This window comes from Bufo bufo, chromosome 7 (assembly GCF_905171765.1).
Source record: "Bufo bufo chromosome 7, aBufBuf1.1, whole genome shotgun sequence".
NCBI lineage: Eukaryota > Metazoa > Chordata > Amphibia > Anura > Bufonidae > Bufo > Bufo bufo.
This window is the reverse complement of record NC_053395.1, coordinates 147,852,886-147,879,233: the sequence shown is the minus strand read 5'-3', so window position 1 is coordinate 147,879,233 and position 26,348 is coordinate 147,852,886. Positions and strand designations below refer to the sequence as shown.

General features: G+C 46.9%; 1 protein-coding gene across 1 annotated transcript in view; it reads right to left on the bottom strand.

The window, feature by feature from the left end:
* Nucleotides 1-26,348, bottom strand: part of MPP4 (membrane palmitoylated protein 4) — a 66,189-nt gene that overhangs the window by 12,869 nt on the left and 26,972 nt on the right. Inside the window, exons 13-18 of the mRNA XM_040441490.1 lie at nt 20,183-20,203; nt 14,762-14,803; nt 10,769-10,942; nt 10,498-10,578; nt 3,884-3,977; nt 1,600-1,708 (exon numbers count right to left, since the gene is read on the bottom strand). Of these exons, the coding sequence (XP_040297424.1) occupies nt 1,600-1,708; nt 3,884-3,977; nt 10,498-10,578; nt 10,769-10,942; nt 14,762-14,803; nt 20,183-20,203 (521 nt within the window). The remainder of the gene's footprint in view (nt 1-1,599; nt 1,709-3,883; nt 3,978-10,497; nt 10,579-10,768; nt 10,943-14,761; nt 14,804-20,182; nt 20,204-26,348) is intronic.

Below are 26,348 nucleotides of genomic sequence, written 5' to 3'. Positions count from 1 at the left end.
GCAACACACAAGTGATGCGTGAAAATCACCGCTCATGTGAACAGCCCCATAGAAATGAATGGGTCGGTATTCAGTGCAGGTGCAATGCGTTCAACTCACGCATCGCATCCGTGCAGAATACTCGCCCGTGCGAAAGGGGCCTAGGTGTTGCACAAAAGGGTTAAAGTTTGTAAAATCAGTTTTGATTACCTTGAGGGGTGTAGTTTCTTAGATGGGGTCACTTTATTGAGTTTCTACTCTAGGGGTGCATCAGATCAAATGGGACATGGTGTAAATAAACCAGTCCAGCAAAATCGGCCTTCCAAAAACCATATGGCGCACCTTTCCCTCTACACCCTACTGTGTGGCCGTACAGTAGTTTAGGGGGTGTTTCTGCAAACTACAGAATCGGGGGCAATAAATATAGTATTTTGTTTGGCTGTTAACCCTTGCTTTGTTACTGAAAAAAATTGATTAAGGCTACTTTCACACCTGCGTTTAGGTCGGATCCGTCTGGTATGTGCCCAGACGGATCCGCACCTATAATGCAAACGCTTAGATCCGTTCAGAACGGATCCGTTTGCATTACCATTTTTTGTTCATGATAATGCAAACGGATCCGTTCTGACTTTACATTGAAAGTCAATGGGAGACGGATCCGTTTGAAAATTGAGCCATACTGTGTCAACTTCAAACGGATCCGTCCCCATTGACTTACATTGTAAGTCTGGACGGATCCGTTTGCCTCCGCACGGCCAGGCGGACACCTGAACGCTGCAAGCTGCGTTCAGGTGTCCGCCTGCTGAGCGGAGCGGAGGACAAACGGAGCCAGACTGATGCATTCTGAGCGGATCCGCATCCATTCAGAATGCATTAGGGCTGGACGGATCCGTTCGGGGCCGCTTGTGAGCCCCTTCAAACGGAACTCACAAGCGGAGCCCCGAACGCTAGTGTGAAAGTAGCCTAAAATGGAAAATTTGCCAAAAAATCTAAATTCTGAAATTTGATCTCCTTTTACTCTTGTGGAACTCCTAAAGGGTTAACGACGTTTGTAAAATCAGTTTTGAATACCTTGAGGGGTGTAATTTCTAGAATGGGGTCATTTTTGGGTGGTTTCTATTATGTAAGCCTCACAAAGTGACTTCAGACCTGAACTGGTCCCTAAAAATTGGGGTTTTGAAAATTTCTGAAAAATTTCAAGATTTGCTTCTAAACTTCTAAGCCTTGGAACATCCCCAAAAAATAAAATATCATTCCCAAAATGATCCAAACATGAAGTAGACATATGGGGAATGTAAAGAAATAACTATTTTTGGAGGTATTACTATGTATTATAGAAGTAGAGAAGTTGAAACTTGGAAATTTGCCATTTTTTCAAAATTTTGGGTAAATTTGCAATTTTTTTATAAATAAAAATTAATTTTTTTGGACTTCATTTTACCAGTGTCATGAAGTACAATATGTGACGAAAAAACTATCTCAGGATGGCCTGGATAAGTCAAAGCGTTTTAAAGTTATCACCACTTAGTGACACTGGTCAGATTTGCAAAAAATGGCCTGGTCCTTAAGGTGAAATAAGGCTGTGTCCTTAAGGAGTTAAATGTATAACCGTGATCTAACCTGTTGCTCCAAGTCAATTATGCATATTTTTCCAGCATCCAGGGCTTCTTTTACTGTGTCCGCACTGGTACCATACATATGTCCTTTGTATTCTCCATACTCCAAGAAACTGGTAAGAAATATTGAAAACACTATTAATAATAAGAGCAGTTTTCTAGTTAATAACAACACTGAGGTTAGTCTGGTCATCCTCTAGGTACTAGATATCCTAGGTCTTTGGGGCTGCATGGGTAATGCACTGCAGTAAATGCTGAGATGCTTTAAAGGGCGATTCCCACTATTTGGTTCATATCCTAATGTACAGGACCTAGAAAATAAATACACTACTCACACAAAGTTAGGGATATTTGGCTTGTGGGTGAAATTTCAGGATAAACCTAAAATGCCTTCTAAGGGTACTTTCACACTAGCGTTAGAAGAATCCGGCAGACAGTTCCGTTGCCGGAACTGCCTGCCGGATCCGGAAATCTTTATGCAAATAGTTATCATTTGTTTCCGGATGCGGATCCGTCTGACAAATGCATTGCAATACCGGATCCGTCTCTGCGGTGTGATCTGGAAAAATGGATCAGGTATTTATCTTTTTTACAGATTTAAAAGTATGCGCAGACCAAGAAACCTGATCCGTTTTTCTGGAACACTTGGCACCAGATCCGGCATTAATACATTTCAAGTGTTCCAGAATTTTGGCCGAAGAAAATACCGCAGCATGCGAATAATACATAATGGTGAAACCTATTTTTTTCGATACTCCGGACTCTGTTATAGACTGGCTGGACCGAAATAATATTTAAGCAGTTTTTCTTTTCCATGATTACTGTCTCTTTTTTTCGGTTCCCTTTCTCAATTTTGGATGCTGGTAGTAGTGGGGTATGTCTCTGGGGTGGGTTGCGATGCATCTCCCAGGTTGTTGGGGGAAGAGGCAGAAACTGTCTTTTTTTTTTTTTCTTCTTCTTTCTCTATGGGAGCGGTGGTGGCTCTAGTTATCAGTGGCTTTTCTCAGACTGTTGCTCCCTAGGGCCGTGCAGTGATAGAAGGGGCACCCTTTCTTCTCTTGAGCCACACCCCGATTCTGGGGCTCTTGCCTGATGGTTGCTGGGGTGCCTGTGATGTTAAGTGCAATTCTTCCCAGATAACTGTGTATGGATTTAGGCAAAGATGGAAGTTACGGCCTACTTCACTCTCTATCTGTCTCAAGTCTCTTCCTGCAAAATCTATGGCAGACAATTGTACTTTTATATTGGTGGCTGTAATGTCCACTGCTGGATACAGACAGGGCTTTAGTGATATGACTGGCCAGATCATGTCCAAATGTGAAGGGTGTCTTAACGGTGTCTCTCACACAAGCAAAGTCTGAATAGCTGAAGTAGCAGGTTACCTTGTTATCTCCTATGCTTGACCATGCAGATTTTAAGTTCTCCTCTTCTCCTCTTAGTCTCTCTCTTTCCCCATAGATCTTGTAGAGATCGGAGAGTCTCTATACCATGAGGCCTAGTACTAAGGAGTGGTGCATGAGGACTTTGCTTCCTCTCTCCTTAACTGCTAACACTAGACTCCTGGTTAGGGGTGGGACCAGCCCACATCGAACCTCATACAAGGGCCGCGGCAGCATTGTTAAAGGGAACCTGTCATCAACTTTATGCTCAACTCATTGAGGGCAGCATAAGTTAGTGACAGAAATGCTGATTTCAGCGGTGTCACTCATGAGCTAAAAGTATGTGGTTGCTGAGAACCAGCATCATAATCATTACAGCCCAGGCCTTGAAAATATTAAAATCTACTTGAGAAGAGTCCTGGGTATTCATAATCTCCTGCTCTCCCCGTCCATCTGCTGATGATTGGCAGTTCTCTCCTAGAGAGAAAGGGAGAAAACTAGGTAGAAGCCTCTCCGTCATCGGCAGGAGAGGAGGAATTCATGAATAACCAGGACTCTTCTCAGGTGGCCGTGACTCTTTTCCAGGCCCAGTCTGCAATGATTGTGATATTGGTTCTCGGCAACCACTTACTTTTAACTTTTAAATGACAGACCGCTGAAATCAACTCACCTGTCTCTACTTTATGCTGCCATTAATATGGGCAGCACAAAGTTGATGACAGGTTCCCTTTAAACCAGTGCCATCCATACATAGTTATGCTAGGTATATAATATGGCATAACATTGAATACATAACATTACATAAGAAAGAAACAAACAATTTGCAGATACTTAGGGGTACTGCACCAGCGCAACGTAAACCACTTTGATTATAATTTCAATCTTGATCTACACAAGCAAAGGAAATACCTGTGGGTGTAAATCATGCTTTCAAATGTCTCTTTAGATACGAAAAAGTATTCTCGACCATTCTCTTCATAGCTCTTCTTGGGGCGAGTAGTGTCTGTTGGGAAATCATTTCAAGTAAACATTTGCCATGTGTAATGATACTTACAAAGCAGTTTCTATGAAACTAAAATGGAAACATACAGTTTGCTATCAGTCTGAATATACAAAGAAATATTTATTTTGGCTTGTATTCAAATCTTACCCTTCACTGCTTTCAGCCTTATTAAAGAATTGTGCCACTCATAACATGTATACCCTATCCACAGGATAGGGGAGAGGTGTTTTTCATTGCTGGGATGTGACCACTGTGTCCCCCAGTGTTCATGGGCATGAGGGTCCGCAAGTGCTGCCGATAAGCCCCATGAGAATGGAACGGTGGTGAGCATTTGTGTCCACTACTCCATTCACTTCTATGGGACTGCTGAGTACAGTGCTTGCAGCAGTTACATAGCAGTGGACAAACGTATGCCCCACCGAGAGAAAAAGATGCATGTACATGGCAGGCACAGTCAGTGTCCTCATTATCTTCATACGGTGTAAGTAGATAATGCTGCCATACTGTACAAATAAATAATCGTGCTATACAGTACACAAAGTACAACAACCCGAACAAGGTTAGCCGCAGTGTCCAAGGTGACCATGCCCATTAGAATGCCCTCATTAGTAGCATCATTACATCCAGCAGAATTCCCTCTACCCATATATGACAATTAGACATGATCTGAATTTATTCACGGCGACTCGCGTTAAAAAAACCAGCTATTTTCTGGCTGCTGAGAGCCTTTATAATGGTGTAGAACACTGTGCCTTGCAGTAACATGCATAGGTGTTTAGTGGCCTATTGCTTTGGTAGTGAAACAATACTGTGAGTCCGTATGACATGCAGATGACAGGCGTCGTTCTTAGAATCACTGCACACTTCACTTATTAGGGCAGTCACGGGGCCAAAACTGACCAAATAACTCAAGTATCAACTCAGCCTTACAGGTAGATGTTAGCGTCAAGAAGAAGTGCACTCCTTTTACACCGTCGTCAGCTGATTCCACATAGATGTCTACAGAACCTGTTCTATTAAACGCTTAAGCAAGTAGAGCCCCCCCGACAGAGTGGAGAGGGTGTCAGCAGTAATTTTGTGTTGACGTCACTGATTAATTTTCCCCATGCTCTGATCCATCAGAACAATTACCCAGAAAAATGGATCCTGTCTGTGGAGCATAAGCCTTCAATCGGTCAGCATTTGCTCAATAATCCATCAGTATTACTAAAGGCAAAAAAAACTGAGTGGCTCTAAAACAGAGATGACATGTGAATGGAATATTTGCATGTCTTTTGTGTTTTCTACCCACTCCTGCTTTTGGCTACCCAATCATAAGCCAATTCTGATGGGACCATAGAGGCCTTAAAGCTGCTACACAGACAGGATCCGTTGTGCGTCAAATTTTTCCTTCCTTCTGACAGATCAGAAGAAGTGTCAAATAAATGATGATGTCAGCCAGGCCGAAAGCCAAAATATTGGATCAGTCATGAAGTGGGGAGGGTGGGAACAGCATGAGAAGTCCACAGAGTGGACCTATGACATAGTGGTGAGGGGAAAGCAGCATGAGGAGACCACAGAGTGGCCCAATGACACGGTCTGGAGGTGGAAGCAGTATGAGGAGGCCACCGAGTGGCACAATGAAGGAGTCTGGAGGTGGCAGCAGCAGCATCTGGAGGAGGCCACAGAGTGGCATAATGGCAGACTGTGGAGGTGGCAGCAGCCTGAGTAGGCCACAGAGTGGCACAATGACAGAGTCTGGAGGTGGCAGCAGCATCAGGAGGAGGCCACAGAGTGGCACAATGACAGACTGTGGAGGTGGCAGAAGCATGAGTAGGCCACAGAGCGGCACAATGACAGAGTCTAGAGGTGGCGGCAGCATCAGGAGGCCACAGAGTGGCAAGGTGACATACTGTGGAGGTTGGTGGCAATACCAGTACCCACTGAAGATGGTGGGTGAAAGAAGGAGCACTTGGCATCAGATGTGTGGCATCAGGCAGGTAACCGCATCAGAATAGTAGCTGATGCAGGTAGCCAGAAGAAACCAGTCTCTTTTGTCAAATTGTTGGTGTGGCACCATGGATGATCTAGTCTGATGCATCAGGCATTGGTGTGTGGAAATCCTGGCTGATCCACGCCTGATTCATCTTGATGCAGTGTCCCACTATGTGCTATATATGGGCACTTCTATCAAATGTATTGTGGTATCATGCTGTAATTCCCTTTAACAGGCTGGCAGTGTAATTGACCTTTATTTGTCCCTAGGTGGTGACTTATATATGGGGGGGGGGGGGGGTCAAGTCAGTGTGTGTGTTGAGGATGATAATGAAGAGAGGAGGAAGTTAATGGAGGAGGTAGAAATTAGTTTTTCCACCGAAATAATTCAGAAAAGATTTTACCACATATGACTGCAGCACTGAACGCTGAATGAAATTAGTTTTTTCACCAAAATAATTCACAAATTTTTTTACCGCATATAAGTGCAGCGCTTAACGCTAAACAAAAAAAATTTCCACTGAAATAAGTCACTAAATATTTTACCACATATAACTGCAGCACTTAACGCTGAATACAATTTTTTTTTCCACCGAAATGTCACAAAAGATTTTACCACATATAACTGCAGCGCTAAATGCTGAATGAAATTTGTTTTTCCACCGAAATAATTCACAAAAAGATTTTAACGCATATAAGTGCAGCGCTGAATAAAATTTATTTTTCCACCAAAATACTTCAATAAAGATTTTACCACATATAACGGAGCACGGAGATGGAAAGGGTCTTCGGATTCCACTATACGGACGACTCAGAAATGAACCGCTGCTTCTGACAGCAGCTCCTGGGAAGGTCATGGAGCTGGTCATCTATTCGCACCACAGAAGGATTATTTTGAAAGTGTGTAGAAGCCACACGGGGCCCCCACGCTGCAGATTTATCATGGAGACATCATGGAGATTTAACCGCATATAACCGCAGCGCTGACCGCTGAATAAATTTAGTTTTTCGACCGAAATACTTCAATAAAGATTTTACCACATATAACCGCCACACTGACTGACTGCTACCACCGCTACTTCCGTGAACCCCTGCACTACTACTTCCCAGGTAGGTAGGCTACTGCGAAGCAGGTGCCCTACCCCGAGCACGTTTTGCTCCCGACCTCCCACTGCAGCCACCCTGCTGAATCCCAGCCATTCTTTCAACACATATAACCACCAACATGAAATGAGAATGTATTTTTCTGTTTGTACTGAAATAGGCCACTAAACGCTTTTAACACATATAACCGCCACCGACGTGAAATGAGAATATATTTTTCTGTTTGTAATGAAATACAAAATAACACATATAACCACCGCACTGACTGACTGCTACTGCCGTTACTTCGGTGAACCCCTGCACCACTACTTCCCTGGTAGGTAGGCTGCTGCGAAGCAGGTGCTCTATCCCGGGCACGTTTGGCTTCCGACCTCCCACTGCTGCCACCCTGCTGACTCCCAGCCATGTTTTCAACACAAATAACCGCCGACGTGAACTGAAATAGGCCAGTAAACGCTTTCAGTAGAAATAAATGCACCAGTGAAGTGCATATATATTTTTCTATCTGTACTGAAATAGGCCACTGCAAGCTTTTGCCACAAGTAAGTGCACCAGTGAAATGCGTATATATTTTTCTTTTTTTTACTGTAATACGCCCCTATACGCTTTCAACAGAAATAACTGCAGAAGTGAACTGAGCATATATTTTTCTTGTTGGACTGAAATAGACCACTATACTCTTTCACCAGAGTTAACTGCAGAAATGCACTGAGAATATATTTATCTTTTTTTAGGGTCCATTCACACGTCCATGTTTTGCGAATCCGCAAATTGCAGATCGGCAAAACACGGACACTGGCAATGTGCATTCCACAATTTACGGACCGCACATCGCTGGCACTATAATAGAAAATGCCTAATCTTGTCCGCAATTGCGGACAAGAATAGGACATGTTCTATTTTTTTGCGGAAACGGAAGCACGGATGCGGAAGTGCAGATCCGCAAATGCGGATGCGGACAGCACATTCTGGCCCCATTGAAAATGAATGGGTCTGCACCTGTTCCGCAAAATTGCAGAACGGATGTGGACCCATTTTGCGGACGTGTGAATGGACCCTTACTGTAATACGCCCCTATACGCTTTCACCAGAAATAACTGCAACAGTGCAGTGTGTATATATTTTTCTTATCTTACTGAAATACGCCCCTATACGCTTTCACCAGAAATAACTTCAACAGTGCAGTGCGTATATATTTTAATTTTTTTACTGTAATACGCCCCTATACGCTTTCACCAGAATTAACTGCAGAAATGCCCTGAGAATATATTTCTTTTTTTACTATAATACGCCCCTATATGCTTTTACTAGAAATAACTGCAACAGTGCAGTGCTTATATATTTTTCTTATTTTACTGAAATACGCCCCTATACGCTTTCACCAGAATTAACTGCAGAAATCTACTGAGAATATATTTTTCTTTTTTTACTGTAATATGCCCCTATACGCTTTCACCAGAAATAACTGCAGAAGTGAAATGCGTATATATTTTTCTTTTAGTTCTGAATAAGATACTAAGATATAAGCCACTAAAGGCTTTTCAACACTTGCAGCCCAATAACAAAAAGCTTGAATGACAGAGCTGTCTAATGACTATTTGGATCCCCAAATAATCGTTCCCTGCACTTTTAAATCGCTTTCCTATCAATGTCCCTAGCGCCTTCTGACGTCTCTCCCTGCACTAAAATGCTGTGAAATGATTCCTCCCTATCCTTTCCCTGCACTTATAAATCGTTTTTTCTCTTTTTTTTTTACAATCGTTTTTCCACTTGCTGTCCCTAGCGCCTTCACACGTCTGTCCCTGCACTCTGAACGCTGGAAAATGTCTGACTGTAAGATGGCCGAAGTATTTATAGGGCTGTGACATCACAGGGCTGGCTGCTGATTGGCTGTATGCAGGCATGTCAATCTGGGTGATCCCGCCTTCCCAGAGTTCCTTGTCCCATGTCCTCAGTCCTCACACGTGTAGCCGCCATTTTAGGAAAAATGCGATTCGTTACCACGAAGGGAGAGGAAATTCGCATGTCTCATGGGGTGAGGGTGGGGATACAGACACATTCACTAGACTTGAGGAATGAAGAAATAAATGTTTGACCCTGTAAGGGTACGACCACACGAGCAGATTTTATACTTTGGAAGTTGTTGCAAATATCAGTCTATGCATTGCAAAGAATAAAATCTGCTGTGGATATCCACACAATAAAATGACATGCTGAGGATTTAAAATGTGCATGGAGGCCACTTTATGCTGCCGATTTCTATTGCAGTTTGTGGATGAGATGATTCTTTTTTAATTCTCACCTACTTTGCTGGTACTATAAAAAGCTGCTGCTTTGCAGCACGCAAATCTGTAGCAGTGAATTTGCAGCAAAATCGTCCCATGCAGATGTACCCTAGAGGATTTTTCCAGGATCCCAGCAGTTTTTCCTTAGCCAACCCCCTCTTCCCCAGCGTGTCTGACCTAATACATGAATCATACTTAGGCCTCATGCACACGACAGTATTTTTTTGCGGTCCGCAAAAAGCTGTTCCGTGATCCGTTTCCGTTTTTGTTTCTGTGTGTCTTCCTTGATTTTTGGAGGATCACCAGACCAATCTAAGTCAAGTTTGCCTTGCAAATGATAGGAAAAAAAACGGACGCGGACGACTATCTTGTGTGCCTCCGTGTTTTTTCACTGACCTATTGACTTGAATGGGTCTGCGAACCGTTGTCCGTGAAAAAAATAGGACAGGTCATATTTTTTTGACGGACTGGAAACACGGATAACGGACGCGGATGACAAACGGTGCATTATCCGAGTTTTCAACGGACCCATTGAAGGTCAATGGGTCCGCAGAAAATCACGGAAAACAGAACAACGGACACGGAACACAACAACGGTCGTGTGCATGAGGCCTTAACTGGACCCTGACACTCTGGTACTCCGCCCTCATTGTATTCTCTGATCTTCTGGTCCCAGGCTTGTTTACTTAAGGTCAGATTGTGGACGGGGCCATGACTGACTGGCCTCAGCAGTCACATGTCCCCAAGCAGTTATGTGCTGCTTGAGGAACACACGTCACCACTGAGGCCAGTTATTGGCTGCAGTGGCGGAAGAATGATCACCTAACACATCGAATGCACAGGACATGAGCAGCGGGAACTAGGTGAGTATGATTCTTGTATTACGTCAAACATGCTAGGGAGCTAGGTCATCAATATATTTACCCCGGACAACCCCTTTAAAGCTTGCTTGTATCCGTCTCAGATGGCACGTAACTATGATACCTTTTCTCATGCATGAAACATACACTGCAACATTAAACATTGGTTTAAAAATCATGCCTTACACCTGTCCCCATGATTGCGTACAATATGAAAACTCATTAGATGCCTTAGTTCAGTGATATTCCAAGTGCCCTCATATATATGACTTCAGGAGTCAGAATATTAGCACTTACGTGGCACCGGGCTGTGAAATATGCTGGGATTTAGCTTAATAAGCTGCTTTCTTAGTTCATTAACACCAACTCCTGAAGGTCCTGTAAGAAGGAAAAAAACATTAGAATAGTCCTATAGTATTTTGAACCATAATATCATATTCTGATAATCTATCTGGATATTATTCTGCTACAAGACAAAATATAGGAAATGTGCATTTTACACAAATATAATATTCATGGTATGTATATATCTGGTTTCAGATCTCAGTTCTGTAGTCTATGAACTTACCTACTAGGACAATAAGTCTATGACGGTCACAAGGCCTTCTCTGATATCTCACAACCTCTTCATAGGGAGCTGTTAATGTGTGGTAACAGCTGCTACTTGGACATCTAGAGTAACAGGAATATTGGATGCTGTGGGACTTTCTGCGGCAAAGGCGCATGCTTTTCCGGAAACCAGCTGTAGAGGACAAATAACGATTATTGCCACAAGACTGCTATATATGTATAACTCTGTATATGTCTCTATATATGTATAACTTTAAAAGGCTATGGGCGCTTTTTTTTTTTTTTTTTTTAAACCCCCCACCCACCCAGCGGGTTGTTTGTAGGAATCTATACTTACCTGCCCCTCGCCGTTTCTGGCTCCGTGGGTTCCAGGATCTGTTCATTGGACTTCCGGTCCCCGCATATAAACCTCCAGCATGGATGGGGTCACGTGCGCTGCTGCAGCCAATGCATGGCCTCAGCAGTGACATATTTCCAAGCAGCACATCACTGCTGGGTCACAGGCTGCTTGGGATCACGTCACCACTGAGGACAGTCATTGGCTGCAGCAGCGCACGTGACCCTGTTCATGCAGGAACTGTAAGTAAAGATAGCCTCTTGTGTTAGGTGACTGTAAAAGCGAGTGTGGAACTGGATTTTCCCCTTACAGTCACATCCAAGGTCATTTGTGAAGTTAAGGCCAAGTGCCCCCTAATGGTCTGTTGGGTTGCGTGTGCGCCAAATTGTGACACTGAGGAGTTAAAATCTGCACCACGTCAAATTTTTCTGCAGATTGTGCTCTTCAGCACATGGATCTCATGCACTTTGCTCCTACAGTAACATGCTGCAGATTTTTTGCCCTGCAAATCCACTGCATATGCTGCACATGGCATCTTTTCTGCTATGTTGGTGATTTGGAAGAATCTGCCCCCATTGCTTTCAATAGGAAATCTGCAGCATGGTTTATACAATGCAACTTTAAAGTATCACTGCATTTTGAAAGGTTATCATATTGCTAGAACTCACATAGCGCACACTCTCTCCTCGGTGCAGGAGACAGAATCAAGACAAGCTCACAGTCTTCCTATTGAGCAGCATGGAGAGAGAGCATGCTGTGTGAGAGCTCCTCTCTCCTCGTTCTAGCGATCGGTGGGGGTCTCAGCACTCGGACACCCACTGATTAGGACCTTTGGTTTGTCGCTATGACATATCAAAAGTTTTTTTTAAAGTGCAGTGAAAACTTTAAAGGGGGTTTATGCAGCGTCCCACTCCTGTACGTGGGCACTGCAAATCTTGTTATATTGTATGTTGTACCATGTTGTATTGCACTTTTTTTTATAAGGATCCCTAACAGGCTGTTAGGTGCACTTCACACTTTCCACCACTAGATGGGGATAGCACTAATATTAATATCCCGGTCCTAATGCTGGTATTTGTAGGAGATTCCTGCTGCGGTTTGTTATACACTCTCTTTATATCCCGTTCTATAGTCACTATTTTGGGGCACATACTTGGTCCAGTTATTATCTATGTGATGGATGTGAACGGGGGTATAGGGCAATCCTCCCTAAAGAAAGATGGCGTGGTTTGCTGTCACTTTACAGAGCGCATGCGCACTATTCTCATATTGTGATTCACACGATGTCGTCATCCTGGTCATGCGCATTGAGGAGAACAAGACGCCAAGGGAACGTGACGGTATATGTGGGCTCCATGGTTTTCCTGGCTTCACTTCTGGGATCCTTATTCAGTATGTTGTCACTATTATATTATTCTAATTGGAACAAAAGTTTTTATATATGTTTCGCTCTGTGTAAAAGGGATTATATCCTGATGATACAGAGCGTATGACACCAGTCACTTTGAAGAATATGCACTTTATATTTGTATCATATGTTTGTAATTTACGCTGATTGTAACCACACCCTCATGGGTGTAACACTTTTTGTAACGCTTTATATGTGTTCACTTTCACTGTCTCTATGCTTGAGAAAGGCTCGTATGAGCTGAAACGTCGCAAGATATGCCATAATATGGGTGAATAAAACTGCTTTGATTTTCATCACAATCCGGAGTGCAGTCCTGCTTTCTCTTGTATATATATATATATATATATATATATATATATATATATATATATAGCTCAGTTCAGGCCTAGATTGGAGAGGAGTAATAGGAGTTGAAGGAATGAGAGTGCAGTTCCGAGCTGTGTTAGTGGAAGTCAGTTCAAGTGAGAAGGAGTGGATAAAGTCACAAAGGACAATAGCCATTTTACCAGGCTTTAAGGACCTTTGGATTTAAGGTGAAGGATTTATTAGCTTCTGGCAGCCTCACCATTGATAAGCTGGGAAACAAGGACCAGATCCAGGACTAAATACCTGTGAGTACACAACCTCCTACCATAGCCTGTGATATAGCCACATATACAGCCTGTTACCTGGATTTACAGTATTTAATCTACATATACATGAGAAACTGTTTATAACTGGATGTAAATTGCTGTCAAGACCCTGGTTACAGTAAAGTTCTAAGTTGGATTCAAACTCTGCCTCATTCTTCTATCTCCATACTACAACCACTCTCATCATTTTGAACCACCAAGGTGCTGGCATCACGACAATACCTAATTCAGGGGCCCAGCCGCACAAGCACCCAGAAAAGCCAATCACCGTCAAGGGCACCTCCATCACCACCTGGCTGGTGTCCCCTGTAATAGAGTGTGCCCCGGAGAATTTGGTGCTGTTCTCCCCTTCACTGCACTGCTGGCCCAGGGAGGCATCTGCTAACTGTGAGTACCTGATGAACTGTAGCACCCATCGGCCCACCGTGAACCTCACGCGTTCTCCCCTGTGGACCGGCACGCTGCATTTCCCATTTTAAGAAGGTGTGGCATATAGCTAGGATATGGTAATATCCAAATAGAGTCAAATGAACGGGGCGGCACCGCTAATGTCCGTATGGTGATAGATGGCTTTTCACATACCCTTGTCCTTCAAACAGCATTCATGGTGCACAACCCAACGTTAGAAGTACACACAATCTTCATATAGTAGATAAAGAAAAGAGGGCGGCACTCACCACTGTAGTAGCAAAACGTCTTTATTCTTACACGATGGTATGGATAAAACAGGGCTGGGGCGGACTTCACCTTCACACAGGCCGCAAAGTGGCGATGGCGTGAGTGCCGCCCTCTTTTCTTTATCTACTATACGAAGATTGTATAGCTAGGATATGCCATCACTCTATGATTGGTGGCTGTATGACATATGGGACCCTATCTCATCCTTAGACCTCATGCACACAACCCTATGTATTTTGCAGTCTGCAAATTGCAGATCTGCAAAATACAGATACCGTCCCTGTTGAATCCACATTTTTTGCTGACCCATTGACTTCAATGGCTTTGTGGTCCGCATTTTGCAGATTAGACATATGGATGCAGAAAGCACACAGATCATCATGGTCTTGCTTACCGCAATATCTGTTCCGCAAAAAGATAGAATATGTTTTACACACTGGCGCTCCTGGTCACCAGGGTACTGAAACCAGCTGTGCCAACTTGAATGGAGCATGCTAAAGTTCCCTGTACATTGGATGGAATGGGAAAATCTGCAGCACCAGAGCAACAAGCTAGCACTGCAACTCTATCATTGTAAGGATTATTGGGTGTCCAAGAGGTCGGAACCTCAACAATACTAAAGTGATGGCATGTCCTAGGGAGAATACATGACTTGCTGTCAGCAAATCCCATGGAATCACAGTAAACATATAGAGCAATGTGCCAGATATTTAATAAAAAGTGACACATTGGCAATAACCACATCTACTCACCCCAGGATCTGTTTTCACTTTACGGGATAACAATGATTTTTTTTTTAGACCTCCTTGTGTGCAATATTTATTTTTCCAATCTCATTTCATTAAACCTCTCGTATTTATTAGGATGTAGGGATCCCCATGTGTATAATGGTTGATCCACATTCCTTGCTGTAAAAACAAATCTCAGACATACCAATAACATAGGCCTGTCCATCACTGCCGTGTTCTTCCTCTTCTTAACATGCGTGTATAAACAGAAAAGGTGTGAGAAAGGATGTTATTGTCAGATCCTGACATTCTTTACATCACATCAAATAAAAGCTCAATATGGCCGTTTACACGTGGAGCCTTATCGAAGAATTATAATTACAGTTCACAACTAGGATCATCACAGTTCAGACTAGGCAACAGGAAACAACTAAACAAAAAAGGAAAAAATGAAAGAACAGTCCACAAGTACAAAGCCACAAGGTACGAAAGTAATACATGAATCAAACATATAAAAATGTAAAATACTGCACTGGGTTATTGTGATGAGATGAGGGTCTGTCCTGCAGTATTCTGGCTAGTAAAAAATGGTATCTGACGGTCCCATAAATGTATGTATATACATTCAGTTATGCCACTGGATGATGCTGTTCATTTTCCCCAGCCTCAGCTGCTTCACAGTTTTTTAGCAGTGCTCCATAGGCACAGTACTGTTATCAGGGACTCCAGTTCAGCCGTATGGTAGTCCAAGCTACAATGGAAGTCTGAGGTAGTCTGAAACACTCTCCATCAGTGACTTAGGGCAGCTTTCCCTCCCTCATTCTTTTAGAACATACTTGCTAACATTTGCAAGTTTTCTTGCAGCAAAATGTTGAGTTGAGCACGTGAAGTGCAGTACTCCAGGCCTGGGGTATCTGCAAAGTTTGACTTTGTATATGTACTGTTTGTAATGTCTTTGACATGCTATGCACTGTTACACCAGCAGATGGCATATGGGTGGCACTGGAAATGGTGCTGGTTAAGACATCCATCACCACAATTCAGGACAGGTACACTCACAAGTTAATCCTGCCACATGTATGTTTGTGCATTGTGCTGTGAATGTCTGCCATCATCCTTCATCTTTAATATTTCTGTTATCACTGTAAGTGCTCATGAACATGACCGTTCGATGTTTTGCAGTCTTCAAATTGCGGATCCGCCAAACATGGATACCGGGTTTGTGCATTCCACATTATGCGGAACAGAACAGCCGGCCTCTAATAGAACCGTCCTATCCTTGTCTGTAATACCAACAATAATAGGACATGTTCTATCATTTTGCAGAACAGCCATGTGGACATACAGACACGGAATGCACACGGAGTCATTGAAGTGAAGTGAACGGTACAGACATGGAAAAAAAATAAGTTAGTGTGCAGGAGCTCTAAGGTGGGCCCCCAGAATGAGTTACAGTCCGACACTGTGTATGGTGCTTCATCCATTTTGTGTGTTCCCTCACCAACACATTTTGGCCACTGTAGCTGCATCTATTGATACAGAATCCCAGCGCCACATACATTTACAGTACACGGAGGGTTGCCTTCCAGGAAAAAGAAAGCCGTCCATGCTGTGCTTGGAAAATCTGCCATCTCTTTCAGGAATCTCCTTTTCATGCAAGCCTGCTGGATGTTTTGAGAGACTTGGCAAGTTTGCTTTACACTGCAGCTCGGTGTGCTCAGATTGGCTGCTGTTTCTAAGCACAAGCCCATCAGGAGGTTAGTGCACGCTCTGCTGATTTCACGTAGAGCGAGTAAAGAGGTTATAAACTACAAGTAACTAAACCATCAGTACATGTGAGCATAGTAAACTAAGTGAAATCAGTCTAGTGAGATCCATTTGGAAATAAAGGAGATAGTCACTAGATATTAGTATTAGTGAGAGACCAAACAATGTACTATGGCCTAGGAGCTGAGAGGGCAAATAGGTTGGACCACACAAATGGCAGGGCCAGAGAGTGAACCCAAACTGAAGCAGCCACTGGACAGGGTAACTTTCCTTGTCCCTCAGACACTTTGGCTTGTTTATGGCAATAATTACACCAATGACCCCTTGCCCACAGTGCCTAATTTACCCCTGATAACAAATCGACGGTTCCCTCCAAAATAATCATGAAATAGGAAGATGTCACCTTACCTCCTTTCAATTCCTCTAGTAAGAATAAATGCCAAAGATAAAGAGTTATAAAATAATGCCGGTATATAGGAATGCACAGAAGATACTGTATATGATGTAGAATGGGGCTCATTATTGATCACTTATGTGCAGAACAGCTGGCCTGGTTCAGTGGGTAGACCAGAGGGGCAGCACTATGTATACATGTAGAGGTGCCAGCGGACTGCTAACCAGATTGGACTAAACACTGAGGCTGACAATGTTTATTACTCATCTATCATGATATGAACAAACAGTATTAAAGGGATTCTGTCATCCAATACGTCACATTAAAACCATCTCACCTGATATGTCCTTTTGACAATTGAACATCATGGTCTTGGTCCCGTCTTCCTAGGTGCTCACATTCTTGAGAAAATTGATGTTTTATAATATGCAAATGAGCCCCTAGGAGCAACGAGTGGGGGTTCTGCTGCAGCAGCTTGTTCAGCGCGTGCGTGATCAGTCAGTGGTGGGGGCGCAGCATAAAGGGCAGCGAGCAGAGCCTCTGGGAGCAACAAGGTGCAAAGGCACTGCCCTCGTTGCTCCCAGGGGCTCATTTGCATATTATAAAATATTAATTTTCTCAAGAATGCGCACATGTCCCAGGTAAGAAGGATTTATTGCGATATAGCTGATGACAGAATACTTTAAGTTGTATTACTATCTTACCAGTGGCGTGCCCAGGGGGGGGGCGGGGAGGGGGGGTGCAGCTGCACCCCGGGTGCCGACTCTGGTGGGGGTGCCAGCAGGCCCAGAAGCAATGAGCGCTTCCATCAATACAGATGGAAGCGCTCATTGCTGAAGCGCTGACACCCGTGACCCACATACTGCAGCGGGGCAGGGAGCGGAGCGCATAGTTCCCTGCCCCGCCGCCGATCACTGCCATAGGCTTCAGGCCTACTAGGCCTGAAGCCTATACGGTAGTGAAATCCCGGCGCAGGCGCGCGTGATGGGGGGCAGCATGGGGCACACTACTGTGTGGGGGTCAGTGTGGGGGACACCGCAGTGTGGAGGACACTACTGTGTGGGGGACACCACTATGTGGGGGCAGCGTGGGGGACACTACTGTGCGGGGGCAGCGTGGAGGACACTACTGTGCGGGGGCAGCATGGAGGACACTACTGTGTGGGGGGCAGCGTGGGGGACACTACTGTGTGGGGGGCAGTGTGGGGGACACTGCAGTGTGGGGGCAGCATGGGGGACACTACTGTGTGGGGGCAGTGTTAAGGACACTACTGTGTGGGGGACACTACTGTATGGGGGACAGTGGGACACTACTGTATGGGGGGCAGTGGGGGGGACACTACTGTATGGGGGCAGTGGGGGGGACACTACTGTATGGGGGCAGTGGGGGGGACACTACTGTATGGGGGCAGTGGGGGGGACACTACTGTATGGGGGCAGTGGGGGGGACACTACTGTATGGGGGCAGTGGGGGGGACACTACTGTATGGGGGCAGTGGGGGGGACACTACTGTATGGGGGCAGTGGGGGGGACACTACTGTATGGGGGCAGTGGGGGGGGGACACTACTGTATGGGGGCAGTGGGGGGGGGGACACTACTGTATGGGGGCAGTGGGGGGGGGGGACACTACTGTATGGGGGCAGTGGGGGGGACACTACTGTATGGGGGCAGTGGGGGGGACACTACTGTATGGGGGCAGTGGGGGGGACACTACTGTATGGGGGCAGTGGGGGGGACACTACTGTATGGGGGCAGTGGGGGGGACACTACTGTATGGGGGCAGTGGGGGGGACACTACTGTATGGGGGCAGTGGGGGGGACACTACTGTATGGGGGCAGTGGGGGGGACACTACTGTATGGGGGCAGTGGGGGGGACACTACTGTATGGGGGCAGTGGGGGGGACACTACTGTATGGGGGCAGTGGGGGGGACACTACTGTATGGGGGCAGTGGGGGGGACACTACTGTATGGGGGCAGTGGGGGGGACACTACTGTATGGGGGCAGTGGGGGGGACACTACTGTATGGGGGCAGTGGGGGGGACACTACTGTATGGGGGCAGTGGGGGGGACACTACTGTATGGGGGCAGTGGGGGGGACACTACTGTATGGGGGCAGTGGGGGGGACACTACTGTATGGGGGCAGTGGGGGGGACACTACTGTATGGGGGCAGTGGGGGGGACACTACTGTATGGGGGCAGTGGGGGGGACACTACTGTATGGGGGCAGTGGGGGGGACACTACTGTATGGGGGCAGTGGGGGGGACACTACTGTATGGGGGCAGTGGGGGGGACACTACTGTATGGGGGCAGTGGGGGGGACACTACTGTATGGGGGCAGTGGGGGGGACACTACTGTATGGGGGCAGTGGGGGGGGACACTACTGTATGGGGGCAGTGGGGGGGACACTACTGTATGGGGGCAGTGGGGGGGACACTACTGTATGGGGGCAGTGTGGGGGACACTACTGTATGGGGGCAGTGTGGGGGACACTACTGTATGGGGGCAGTGTGGGGGACACTACTGTATGGGGGGAGTGTGGTGGACACTACTGTGTGGGGGGCAGTGTGGTGGACACTACTGTGTGGGGGGCAGTGTGGTGGACACTACTGTGTGGGGGGCAGTGTGGTGGACACTACTGTGTGGGGGGCAGTGTGGGGGACACTACTGTGTGGTGGGCAACATGGGGGCCTTTCTATTGGGGAGGCACTGTAGGGGCCATTCTATTATTTCTGGGGACACTATGCAGGGATTAGTACCTGGAGCACAATATAGGGTGTTATTATTACTGGGGGCACTCTAGGGGACATTATAACTGCTGTGGACACTATAGGGACCTTTGGGGTAATTTATCAAACTGGTGTAAAGTAGAACTGGCTTAGTTGCCCATAGCAGCCAATCAGATTCCACCTTTCATATTTGACAGCTCCTTTGGAAATCCAGTTCTACTTTACACCAGTTTGATAAATGACCCCCAATTATGTCTATTAGGGTCACTATTTTTTTTAGCAGTACAGTACCTGGGGCATTGGGGGGCACAACGGGCACAGTATTGGGGGTGGCAGCAGGATGACACTGTGGGGACACCAGGATAGGGAGGTTGATGGAAAAATTGAGAAATCTAACGTGTCTGTGTTACAAACTCTGTAGAGACGAGATGCGGCTGAAAGAATTTCTCATGGCGGTCTAACGGAGGAGAAGAGGAAAGAGAAGGTCTACATGACAGGAGATGTCCCTGGATGTAAGAGGTATGTGGTCAAGTATTGGGGGGGGTGCCAGAGAAATGACCCGCCCCGGGTGCCAAACACCCTGGGCACGCCACTGTATCTTACTACCTTTATGTGTAATGTCATGAAGTGTGTGATAAAATCTTATGTTACACTGTATGCAAGACTTATCATATAACATGAGCACTGCACCAAGTCATGTCTATTGGTAGAAAACCTAATATCTATATTTACCTGACTCAAATGTTTCCTCATCTAGCAAAAGAAAACAATAAAGTAAATCGTTACTTCCAAGTCATATACATAATTAAAGTAAAATTCCTTTAATCCGGCATTACTAGGACCTGATAGACGCCAGATGATTAGATATTCTAGATTAGCAAACAGTAATGGAAAAGTATATAAAAATTGTAAGATAAGAGAGCCTTCAGGATGAAAGCCAGAAAAACATCAAATGCCAGCAGGCAAAATTTCCATACTCACTCTCACTCCCGTTCTATTGCTTTCCATGTTCCCGGTGTTCTGGCCTTGACAGGCAGGAAATGCCAGGAAAGGACCACTCAGAAAATCACTGGCTTAAGGCAGGTCACAGATGCAGCCTGTGATTGAGCGGTCATCTCCTGCTATTTCAGCTGTGTCAAGCTGGAAGGAGAGGGCAGTGGGGATCCGGTAAGCAACAGAACAGGAGTTGTAGGAGATCGTGTAGGAGTGCATTGATTCTTTTCTTTTTAAATCACCCTAAGCACTTTACCAAAAATGTTGGCCTGACAGACAACCCCTTTAACACAAAGTCTGCTACTATCATTTTAAAAATATCATTAAAGAAGCTAATTGATTATCCAAGCTTGGTCTTCTGTTTCAGTTCTTGCAAATTTCAAATTAGGGTTTGGTGCCCGAGTCCCGCAGGGTAGCAGGGCAGCGATAGAAGTGAACAGGGTCACCACACTGCTAGAATTTTTTCGATTCTGGGGTCATGGCAAATGTGCGAGTTGCACCCCATTCACTTCGATGACTGCCCTGATACACAGAAATATTTGGGCGTTTGATACTAATAGCACCCAAAATCACCATGTAGCTGTACCCTGATATTACAAGCATTTGGTGGAAACATGGGCTGGATTATCAGATTCTTTTTGTAATTATTGTAATTATTTTTGCAAACCAAAGCATTTCATTTTCATTTCTTGCCATTATTACAGCACAACACAAGCTAACAATAATGATTATGAAGCAAGGCTATGCCAAAAATGAGGTTCCAATATGTAGACCTTAAAACGGCATCCCTTACATCTACCCATAGCATGGCCATTGTTGTGTTTTGGGAGAGGTTAGAAGACTGCTTTGCCCTAGCATAGTTTAAAGCTAATACTCCATGTGCTGCAGCCCCATTCACAAACTGTAGAGCCTGTACTACTCCATATACTGCTGAAAAGTCAGCGGTGTACAGAAAAGTGGATTATAAGCGTACAGGGAAAGGTGCGCTTTTGGGGGGGGGGGGGGGGGGGGGACTCTATAAAAAATTCTAAATGACAATAAATGCCCTTCCGGAATGACAAACAGAGAATTCGGCCGCTGGAAAGATGCCTTCTGTGACAGATAGACGCGAACGGCCAGTACCAAATCCAGAGTGTGGAGCGATCTCTCCCAAGGATGAGCCAGGTCCGGACAAAATGAAGGAAGGATAATCTCCTCATTAAGATGGAATGCTGACACCACCTTCGGAAGGAAGACCTGAACAGGACGAAGGACTACTTTATCCTGATGGAGGACCAGGAAAGGCGACCGACATGACAAGTTCCGAAACCCTACGGAAAGAAGTGATAGCACCACAAATGCCACCTTGTAGGACAGGAAGTGAAGAGACACCTGCTGCAAAGGCTCAAACGGTGAAGACTGGAGAGCATTGAGCACTAGATTCAGATCCCAAGGATCCAACGGAGGACGGAAAGGGGGCGCAGCGGTTCGCAGAAAAGTCCGAACTGCCGAAAGCAAAGCCAAATTCCACTGAAAAAGAATAGAGATAGCTGAAACTTTCCCTTTGAGAGAGCCGAGAGCCAGCCCCAAGTCAATGCCTGACTGCAGGAAAGACAAGAGACGCGGCAAGGAGAACTGAACGGGAGACAGCTGACGTCGCTCGCACAAACTAAAGTAGGACTTCCAAGTCCGGTGGTAGATTCTGGAAGACGACGGCTTCCTGGCCCGAATCATGGTCTGGACCACCGCCTCTGAGAAATCCCGAGCCTTTAGTACGGCGGCTTTAACAGCCATGCCATTAAATGTAGCGACCCTAAATTCGGGTGGAAAATCGGCACCTGCAACAGGAGGTCCTCCCGAAGAGGAAGATGCCAGAGTTCATTGGCGAGAAGGGTGACTAGAGACACATGCCACACCCGGCGTGGCCAATCGGGGGCCACGAGAATGATGGGGAGTCCTTCAGACCTGATCTTCAGGAGGAGACGCGTAATGAGAGGAAGAGGCGGAAACACGTAAGGAATCACTAGCGCATAGCACTCCAGGGCCCTGTGGTCCCTGGACCGTGCAACGAAGTCCTCGACCTTGTTGAAGTGGGAAGCCATGAGATCCACGTCCGGTCGACCCCACCTCTCGCAGATGGCTCGAAAGACCTGCGGGTGAAAAGCCCACTCGGCGTGATCGAGAAGCTCCCGGCTGAGGAAGTCGGCAATCCAGTTGTCGACGCCGGCAATGTGAACTGCCGACAGCACCGTTACATGTTTCTGCGCCCAGCTGAGAATCAGTGCCGTCTCAGTCATGGCTGCCGGGCTCTGGGTGCTGCCCTGGTGATTGAGGTATGCCATCATTGTGGAGTTGTCGGACTGAACCCGAACTGGACAACCCTTGAGATGGTCAGTCAAATGTCGCAGAGAGAGACGAATCGCCCTCAACTCCAGAACATTGATTGGAAGGGAGAATTCCTCACATGACCATACTCCTTGAACAGAGAGATTCTCCAACACTCCCCCCGAACCCCTGAGGCTTGCGTCCTGTTAACACTGTCCTCCGGAGGGGAAGGAACGAGCGTCCCGATGTCAACTTTGGAGAGAGCAACCACCATCTAGGGGCCCGGCGGATTGGGGCAGAAAGACACATGGGCCAATCCAGGAAGGCTGGGGAATGGTCCCAGCTGCACAGAATGGCTCACTGAAGCGTTCTGGTATGGAACTGAGCATAGGGAACCGCTTAGAAGGCAGAGACCATGTGACCCAGCGCCCGCATGCAGCGACGAATGGGAATAGGACATGGCTGCAACAAGGGAAGAACCTGAAGACGGAGAGCGGATAGCTTCTCCGGTGGAAAGAACACCTTGGCCTGACATGTGTCGATCACCATGCCCAGATAAGTCAGCTGCTGCGTTGGATAAAGACAGGACTTCTGCCTGTTCAGGATCCAGCGGAAACGTTCCAGGGTGTCCAGAACTATGCTCAGCTGTCCGCCGTCACCCAGAACGATGGACCCTTCACCAGGATGTTGTCTAAGTAAGGGAATGCCACGATTCCCCTGGCATGGAGAACTGCCGCCAGAACCTTCGTAAAGACCCTGGGAGCTATGGCCAGGCCGAACTGGAGGGCTACAAACTGGAAGTAAAATGGACCCACTGCAAACTGGAGAAATCTCTGATGACTGCCGCAGATAGGCACGTGAAGATAAGCATCATTGATGTCTATAGAGGACAGGTACTCCCCCGGTTCCATGGACGCAATGACCGATCTCAGTGACTCCATCCGGAAAGTGCGAACGCGAAGGAAACAGTCGAGTGCCTTGAGGTCCAGAATGGGACGGACCGTCCCCTCTTTTTTGGGGATGACAAACAGTTTGGAGTAAAACCCCCGAAAACAGTCTTGGGCCGGAACCGGAACAATCACCCCCTGCCGCAGTAGCGTGTGATTCGCCTGAAAAAAGGACTGAGGGAAAGATATGAATTCCAGCTTGTAGCCTTCTGCAATGACCTCCCTCACCCACGCATCCGAGACGTGAGCCAGCCAGACATGCCAAAACAAATGAAGCCGGTCGCCCACCCGAACGAAAGGGGCTGGGAGCTGCCCATCATACAGCGTAGTTCTTGGGGTTATAGGACTTGGAGCCCTGTTGATGGGGACGCCAGGAAGGGTGAGGCTTGAAGGAAGGTTTGCGCTTTTGATCCGTGGCCGACTTGTCGGACGCCCTCTTGGGGCTGGAAAAACTCAGAAAAGGTAAAAAAAAAAAAGCTTTCTTTTTTTGAACTATTAGACCACACCCTGTTCTGTCGTAAATGCGTGCTCTTACCACCTGTAGCGTCCGAAATGATCTCATCCAGGCGCTTACCAAAATGTCTGCTGCCGGTAAAGGGGAAGGCCGTCAGGGTCTGCTTTGAAGCATTATCTGCCACCCAGCAGGAGAGCCATAGTGTACGGCGGATAGCCACCAACAGGGCAGACGAGCGAGCCATAAGCCTGGCTGCGTCCAAAGATGCTTCACAAATATACGCACTGGAATGAGAGAGCTACAGGGCCATATCTGCTAGTTCCCCCGAGGGGACTCCCGAGTCGAGACCCTGACGTAAATTATTCTCCCACTCCCCCATAGCCTTGCTCACCCATGTCGAGGCAAACACCGGCTGCAGCGCTGTGCCCACTGCCTCAAAGGAAGACTTTGCAAACGTTTCCAGGTTCTTATCCCTGATGTCAGAGAAAGAAGCCCCATCCACCATTGGCAAGGTATTATGCTTAGCCAAGCGGGAAATTGGTGGGTCCACTATAGGTGAGGACGACTATTTTCTTATTCAAATCCTCTGGAAATGGATAAAGGACATTCAAGGGTTTTGGCAAAACAAAACGTCAGGAAAATTCCACTCCTTGGCAAGAGAGGAATCAAACTCCTGGTGGTTGGGGAAACACTTGTACGAGCGACGGGACCCAGTGGCGTGCCCAGGGGGGGGTGCACCCCGGGTGCCGGCTCTGACGGGGGTGCCAGCAGGCCCAGAAGCAATGAGCGCTTCCATCAATACAGATGGAAGCGCTCATTGCTGAAGTGCTGACACCCGTGACCCACATACTGCGGCGGGGCAGGGAGCGGAGCGCATAGTTCCCTGCCCCGCCGCCGATCACCGCAATTGGCTTCAGGCCTACTAGGCCTGAAGCCTATGCGGTAGTGAAATCCCAGCGCAGGCGCGTGTGATGACGTCATCGCGCGCCTGTATCGGGACTCAGCAGCACAGTGCTAGTGCTCTGAGTCTGTGAGCAAGCGCAGGTAAGTATTTAGCTTTTAGCGTTAGAGTTTTTTTTTTTTTTTTTATGTGCCAACTTTGGGGGACATGAGGGGGCCGGGTGCACACAGGACAGAGGATGTGGGGGGAAAATATGGTGGGATACTGTGTGGGGGGAAATTATTTTTTTATTTTATGTGCCAAGTTTTTTGGGGGACATGAAGGGGGTGCACACAGGGGGAAATTATTATGGGAGGGATGGCAATGTGGGGGACACTACTGTGTGTGGGGCAATGTGGGTGACACTACTGTGTGGGGGACACTACTGTGTGGGGGGCAGCGTGGGGGACACTACTGTGTTGAGGGCAGCGTGGGGGACACTACTGTGTTGAGGGCAGCGTGGGGGACACTACTGTGTGGGGGGCAGCATGGGGGACACTACTGTGTGGGGGGAAGTGTGCGGGACACCACTATGTGGGGGCAGCATGGGGGACACTACTGTGGGGGACACTACTGTGTGGGGGACACTACTGTGTGGGGGGCAGTGTGGGGGACACTACTGTATGGGGGCAGCATGGGGGACACTACTGTGTGGGGGGGCAGCCTGGGGGACACTACTGTGTGGGGGGGAAGTGTGGGGGACACCACTATGTGGGGGCAGCGTGGGGGACATCACTATGTGGGGGCAGCGTGGGGGACACTACTGTGTGGGGGACACTACTGTATGGGGGCAGCGTGGGGGACACTACTGTGTGGGGGACACTACTGTGTGGGGGACACTACTGTGTGGGGGCAGCGTGGGGGACACTACTGTGTGGGGGACACTACTGTATGGGGGCAGCGTGGGGGACACTACTGTGTGGGGGCAGCGTGGGGGACACTACTGTGTGGGGGGCAGTGTGGGGGACACTACTGTGTGGGGGGCAGTGTGGGGGACACTACTGTGTGGGGGGCAGCGTGGGGCCCTTTCTATTGGGGAGGCACTGTAGGGGCCATTCTATTATTTCTGGGGACACTATACAGGGATTATTACCTGGAGCACAATATAGGGTGTTATTATTACTGGGGGCACTCTAGGGGACATTATAGCTGCTGTGGACACTATAGGAACATTTGGGGTAATTTATCAAACTGGTGTAAAGTAGAACTGGCTTAGTTGCCCATAGCAGCCAATCAGATTCCACCTTTCATATTTGACAG